The 7,309-nt window shown below is 43.3% G+C and overlaps 1 protein-coding gene across 3 annotated transcripts in view; it reads right to left on the bottom strand.

The window, feature by feature from the left end:
* TTC17 (tetratricopeptide repeat domain 17) overlaps window positions 1-7,309 on the bottom strand; it is a 159,105-nt gene extending 151,796 nt beyond the window's left edge. For all 3 annotated transcript variants that reach the window (XM_033205332.1, XM_033205331.1, XM_033205334.1), the window contains exon 1: window positions 7,086-7,309. In XM_033205332.1, coding sequence (XP_033061223.1) covers window positions 7,086-7,244 — 159 coding nt within the window. In that variant the 5' untranslated portion in view covers window positions 7,245-7,309. The remainder of the gene's footprint in view (window positions 1-7,085) is intronic.

Consider the following 7,309-nt stretch of genomic DNA (forward strand, 5'->3'; position numbering starts at 1 on the left):
AGTGAAACTCCATCTCTACTAAAAATACAAAAATTAGCCAGGAAAGGTGGCATGTGGTTGTAGTACCAGCTACTCAGGAGGCTGAGGCAGAAGAATTGTTTGAACCCAGCAGGCGGAGGTTGCAGTGAGCCGAGATTACACCACTGCACTAGAGCCTGGCGACAGAGCGAGACTCCAATTCAGAAAAAAAAAAAGGTCTTAAATCTACAACTCTGGAGGAAAAAAAATACATTACAAAAGGAATGCAGATCCTCTCAGCATATATATGGTAACTGATGTCCTGAGACAAGATGAGGGTGCTCAGGTGTATGCAGAGAGTTTAAAAAAACTGGAACAGAAGGTGGAATTCTAAAACTGAATTTCTTAGACTGATGTGTGGTCTACCTGCATTATACTCTCCTAAGGAGTCTGATAAAAACGTAGAATCCCTGGCTTTACCACCAACCTACTGAATCAGATACACTGGGTGTCCTGCAAATCCGCATTTTAACCAAGCAACTCCCAACTCCCCAATTATTTCTGTGCAAGGTAAAGTCTGAGACCTACTGATTTAGAGGGTGAGTATGAAAAAGAGCAAGGGCAAAAAAACAAAAACAACAAAGTTGAGAAGGAGATGAGCTGGCCAGGCGTGGTGGCTTACGCCTGTAATCCCAGTACTTTGGGAGGCCAAGGCAGGTGATTGCTTTAGCTCAGGAGATCAAGATCAGCCTGGGTGACACGGTGAAACCTTGTCTCTTCAAAAAAATACAAAAATTAGCTGGGTGTGGTGGCACATGCCCGTAGTCCCAGCTACATGGGAGGCTGAGGTGGGAGGATCACTTGAGCCCAGGAGTTCAAGGTTACAATGAGCCATAATCATGCCACTGAACTCTAGCCTGAGCAACACGATATAACTCCATCTCTATAAAAAATAAAAAATAAAAAAACTAGCCAGGTGTGGTGGTATGCACTTGTAGTTCCAGGTACTAGGGAGGCTGTGGTGGGAAGATCACTTGAGCCCAGGAGTTCAAGGTCACGGTGAGCTATGATGGTGCCGCTGCACTCTAGCATGGGTGACAGAGTGACCTTTAAAAAATAAAAAACATTATGGCGGGGCGCAGTGGCTCATGCCTGTAATCCCAGCACTTTGGGAGACTGAGGCAGGCGGATCACCTGAGGTCAGGAGTTTGAGACCAGCCTGACCAGGAGAAACCCCATCTCTACTAAAAATACAAAATTAGCCAGGCGTGGGGGCGCATGCCTATAATCCCAGTTACTCAGGAGGCTGAGGCAGGAGAATCACTTGAACCCAGGAGGCAGAGGTTGAGGGGAGCCGAGATCATGCCATTGTACTCCAGCCTGGGCAACAAGAGCAAAACTCTGTCTCAAATAAATAAATAAATAAATAATAAAAAATAAAATTGAAAAATTGAAAAAGTAACTGGGAAAATTATTTAACGTTCTAATTTATCTCTGTATATTTCCAAGCTCCTTTCACTGCCCTACAGTATAAACAAAGTCCGAATCTGGGTAATTTATGAAGACGAAAAATAATAGTGGACGATATGTGAAAAAATGGACTGAATGAGAATCACTTTGAAGCAAAGGTCTTGGACAAACTGCAAAGGTTTGCCAGATGCCTAGCAAATTAGTGAATAACCACCATGACCTGTCCAGGTGTAACTAAATTCTGGAAGTGTATAAACATAGAAAGTCTTCTATGACAAAAAAAGATGAGTTACTTTTGAAAAGCGCAGAAATAAAGCTGTCAGCTTCACAGTGCCATATGGATGCTCTCTCCCAGATTAACCAAATTACTTAACATCAGACCAAAATTAAACCAGGCCTTCACTTACAAGCTATTAATGGCTGGGCACAACGGCTCGCACCTATAATCCCTGCACTTTGGGAGGCCAAGGTAGGAGAATTGCTTGAAGCCTGAAGTTTGAGACCAGCCTGGCTGACAAGAAACCCTGTCCCTACTAAAAATACAAAAATTAGCCGGGTGTGGTGGTGCGCACCTGTAGTCCCAGATATTTGGGAGGCTGAGGCAGGAGAATCGCTTAAACCCAGGAGGCCGAAGTTTCAGTAAGCCGGAATCACACCATTGCACTCCAGCCTGCGTGATAAAGTCAGACTCTGTCTCTCTCAAAAAAAAAAAAAAAAAAAAAAAAAAAAAAAAGAGGATCTGTACTCTGAAGATGTTGGCCTGACTAAAAGGCAAAATGATTAAGTAAATGCCAAATGAACTCACACTTATTTAGGACCCTTTCACACCCACTTACCCTGAATTTTACATTATCACAAAACATTCTATGGAGATAAAGCAAACTGGAAAAGAAGATATCTTTACTTCATTCTTTCCATTTTTGCTTTTATGTTTCTTTGTAGTCCTTCATTTGTAGGTATTATGAGAGGAAAAAATGTACTTGAAACTTACTGAGTACAAAGTGCTCACCTGTATGCTACTGCAGACTAATCCATTTTTAATTACTATTGCTACCAAATGCCACACATTAGTTACATGACTTTGAGTGACTTTCTCTCTTAGGAGTTGTACTATATAATCTTTAAGAATGTTTTCCAAATCTGAAAGTCTACAGTTCTAAGTAAGATTGGAGAAGAGGGAAATGGTGACAAAGAATACAAATATTCAAATGTATAAGACAGTTGATACAGATGACACTCTTTATTTACTTAAATTTTTAGCCCTCCACTTATGAAGAAAAAGAATATCCAGAGGCAGAGAACTCAGTACTAGCAATGCAACTTCTTGATTCAATAAGGCTACAGCTAACAAACTGGTAACATTTCAAGAGTTTCTCTGTTAGCTGCTACCTAGAACATGGAACATACATTTTTTTTTTTCAATGAAATGATGTGCTATAGAGTGGTTAGGCTCTTAGGCAAATTCACAAAAGTTTAACCTTTGATGCAAGTAAATTGCCAGACACTTGATAAAAAATAGAAAATAGAAAGTAGATATTGCCAAACTAGGGATTAAGCAAAAACAACATCAAAATGAAACAACACAAAATTTATCCTGAAACCTATTTTTCACAAAGTCAACCAAAAGATCCACTGGCCTGATGACGCTAGTGATCCTTTCAGTAACTAGATTATAACAGCTCACTTCTTAAGTCCATGGGGTCCAAGTTAAGGACCCTTGCTTAAATAAAGTGAGATGGCCTTACTAGGTTCCAGGTACCAGCGACAGAGACTAGGCCATCAGAGGTATGTCAAAGCCCAAAGCTAGGAAAACAGCACAGAGCCAAAGAGGAGAAGAGGGGGTTTCTCTTTCCCTTGACACCAGTGGAAAAGGAGCTTAGTGACTGGAATGTTCTCCCCACATTCCAGCTCCAGGATTCCCTGGACCGTATTTGGGAATTCAGTGGCAGCTCAGTAAACATAACCTAAAAATTGGGGAAGGTATGCTTCCTAGCTGAGGCAAGGATTGTGAAATGCAACAACTTGCTGGGCATGGTGGCACAAGCCTGTAGTCCCCGCTACTCAGGAGGCTGAGGTGGGAAGATCAATTGAGGCTGCAATGCATGGGAATAACCATGCACTTCAGCCTGGGCAATAAAGACCCCCATCTCTAAAAGAGAAAGAAATATTCCTTTAACCGCCATGCCAAGTAATGGACACCAGCCAGCAGCCCCAGCTCTGATTGTGAAGAGGTTGCCTGCAGGAATGTATGCTCCTGGCTCTTACTTAAGCCCCCTTTTAAACCCACCAAAGGATGTACCATTTCCAATACATATGCATGTTGACAAGTCTGCAGTATGTAACTGGTGGGTGCCTATCTTTATTGTCTGCTAAACCTTGAAATATAAAAAACAAATGAATTTTCATCTCTCCTGGTAAAGACTCCTTGCTGTGCTTAAAAAGTTATAATGGCCAGGCACAGTGGCTCACACCTGTAATCCCAGCACTTTGGGAGGCAGAGGCGGGCGGATCACAAGGTTAGGAATTCAAGACCAGCCTGTCCGGTATGGTGAAACTCTGTCTCTACTAAAAATACACACACACACAAATTAGCTGGGCGTGGTGGCGCGTGCCTGTAATCCCAGCTACTCGGGAGGCTGATGCAGGAGAATCGCTTGAACCTGCGAGGCGGAGGTTGCAGTGAGCCGAGATCGCACCATTGCACCCCAGCCTGGGCAACAAGAGCGAAACTCCGTCTCAAAAAAAAGAGAAAGTTATAATGACCGAAAATGTCCGTTTAAATCTGTATTTTGGGCAATTCAGATTTTTAAGTCATAAGTATTTCTTTATGATCACTGTGGAAAACAATGACCCATGTATCTACTTTGGATAGGTTTAATATCAAAGGTTCTCAAAAGGTATGTACCACTCTAATTTTCTAAAAGCTGTTAATCCAGTTAGCCCTTAGCCCTTTCCCTGGTAGTAGGTCACTTTAAAACTGAAATCACACTTTTGCTTTCATTCAAATATTGTAACCAAGAATAAGTAGCAAGAATTTGGTATGTCAGTTAGGACAAAGGAGACAGATGGTCCCCAACTTTCCATGGTTCAACTTACAATTTCTTGACTTTACAATGTTGCAAAAGTGATACTCACTTGGTAGCAACTGTACTGACTATCCATACTACCATTCTGTTTTTCACTTTCAGTTAAGTATTCATGAATTACATGAGGTATTTTGACACTTTATTGTAAAAGAGGCTGTTAGATGATTTTGCCCAAATTTTGGCTAATGTAAGTGTTGTGAGCAGTTTAAGGTAGGTTAGGCTAAGCTACAATGCTTGCTAGATGCATTAAATGCATTTTTGACTTACAGTATTTTTGACTTACAATGGGTTTATCAGCACATTACCCCTTCATAAGCTGAGAAGCATCTGTATATACTAAGCTTTTAATTATGTTTCTAAATGTACAAATAAATCTGCAATATATATGGATTTCATATACCAAAAGGATATTTCAAGTCCTTAAGTACAGTATACCCAAATGTGATAATTAATCACGACCTAAATTGAGAGTTTGGATTCCTCCTACATACAAATTATTGCCAGGAAGGGAAGCATGGGTCATGCACAATCAGCTATCAGAGTGGAACTCAGCAGCTCACCACAGCACCCAACTCCTTTACTTTATTTAGATGTGGCACCTTTTCTTCAGAGTAAATCCAACTTTCCTCCCCTGGTCTCTTATTGTTACACTGCAGACACCAACCTTATTTCTTCTGGCATAAAATATTGCGGCTGCCTGAACATAACACTGTAAATGTTATGTATAGCAAATAATTGGAAAATTCAATGAAAAGGATCACTTAAAAAGTCATGTAATAAAGAAATCTTACTTTTTAAAATTTAAGCCTAATTACTGAGGGCAGGAGTGACTTGGCAGAGATCCAAAAGATTCTTCAGATCTCCCCCTCTTCTCTGAGGCAAGTTTCCAGTAACCCCTGCTTTCGCCCATTAATACACATGTATCCAAAGTGCAAAAAGAAGGAATTTGTTAAAAAAAAAAAAAAAGACTCTACTTTCCCATTGTAATGTTAAGCATATACATAAAACACTGCCACCAGCTTTCACTTTTTAGATGGGCTACTTTTTCAGCTGGGTGGTAGGACACCAAAATGGGAAGGAGAAGTCAATGTCATAGAGTATAAATAGCTGTGGCCAAAAACAATATTGCAGAAGAGCCAACAGGAGAAAGGCTCCCCAAAGTGCAGCAGGAGTGACTTAATTCCATGTCTCCCTTCATAAAGACCTCAGGGAAAACTACAATCAGGAAACAAAGAAGGGTGGAAGCAACCAGCACTCATATATGGACTTACAGTGTTTTCTTGGGTTTCTGAAACACATACACATATATTCAAACTCTCAGCTAGTACGGCAGTGAAAAGGAAACTGTTCTTTATGTATGTCACATAGAAAATGTTACCCAATAGGAAGACGGTCTTTTCTCAGATATGCTGAGAAACACTCATGAATACCTAGGGGGATTTTTAATTATATTTAATTTACTTATTACATTTGAGATAGAATTTGCCATTACATTACACGGCAAATCTAAAGGTAAACCTCACCTTAAACGTCGCAATGTGCTCCTATCTTGATTCATTACACACAACCCAAAGGACCAGTAATTTCCCACCACACTAGTTAAAACGTTTTAGATCAGTGGGCTAAACTGCATGGGGCACACACTTCACTTTCTATATGTTTGCTAGACACTTCAAGATTGTTCTCCAGTGTTCGAAGTCAGTAAGTTTACCAAGATTCTGTAGCGGAATACACACGTACACACTCCTTAGGCATCAGCAGCATTTACAAAATGTAGGCAATCATAAAGTTATATAAGAAAAGCAGTCTCGCCTCTGAGGAATTAGTTCAGGCATACAAGAATCCAGGAAATCGCATATCCTCCATGCGAGGCTGGGTCACAGGAACTAGGTAAAGAAACAAAGCAAAGTACACTGGGAAACGAGGGCAGTAACAGCTGAAAAGATGCAGGCAACGCCACCAGCAGCATCTTCAAGCATTCCTTCGGAAGGGGAGTGTTTCTATATTGTTTCTAATGAGCCACTGCTGACCTAAGTAACGGTACAAGCTGAAACCAACACAGCCAGAAACGAAATCCACCATGTGGTAGACGAGACTAGGGAAGCAGCATGAATGGTCCACAGGCTAGGGGTGCAGAAGCTGTCACACACCCTGGGACTCGCGCACACCCTGGCGCTGCCACCTGCTTTCTATTTCCTTGGGGAGGGCCGGTGACGCGTGAGCCCGAGAAGCACCAAAGGCAGGAATCCTGAAATCTGTGATTTCTAAACCCCGAGCCAAAAGACTGTCCATAGGGCCCGTCCCCCGCAGCTGGGCGACTCTTCCCCACGCGGCGCGCGACCCGCGAGGTGGAAGGGTGAGAACTTCCAGGCGGCCAAACGAGGACCAGGAGACAAGTGGGGAGTGAGAAGTGCCTGGTCCGAATGCAGGGAGGCCGGGGTCGCGGTGCCACCACAGTGTGAAGGTAGGCTGGGGGCGGGGCCGCGCGGAGCCCAACAGCCAGGGGCCAAGCAGGGGAATCCCCCCGGGGCGAGGGCGGGCACGGGCGAAGAGGGACGCCCCGGCCGCTACCTGCTGCTGGATCTTCCCGTCCTCCGTGACGACCCAGTGCGTGGTGGCGAAGGCCCCTCGTGCCGCCACACTCAGCAAGGTTGAAAGGCTGAGGAGCCAGCCTGGGCCGGAGCAAGGCGGCAGCTCGTACCGGCCACGGACCCCTACTGCCACCGCCATCTTGCCCCCCCGGCCGGGCCACTCACACCGGAAGCGGAAGCTAGTCTCCGACGCCTGCCATCTTG

Source organism: Trachypithecus francoisi, unplaced genomic scaffold (assembly GCF_009764315.1).
Source record: "Trachypithecus francoisi isolate TF-2019V2 unplaced genomic scaffold, Tfra_2.0 Lachesis_group8, whole genome shotgun sequence".
NCBI classification, from domain to species: domain Eukaryota; kingdom Metazoa; phylum Chordata; class Mammalia; order Primates; family Cercopithecidae; genus Trachypithecus; species Trachypithecus francoisi.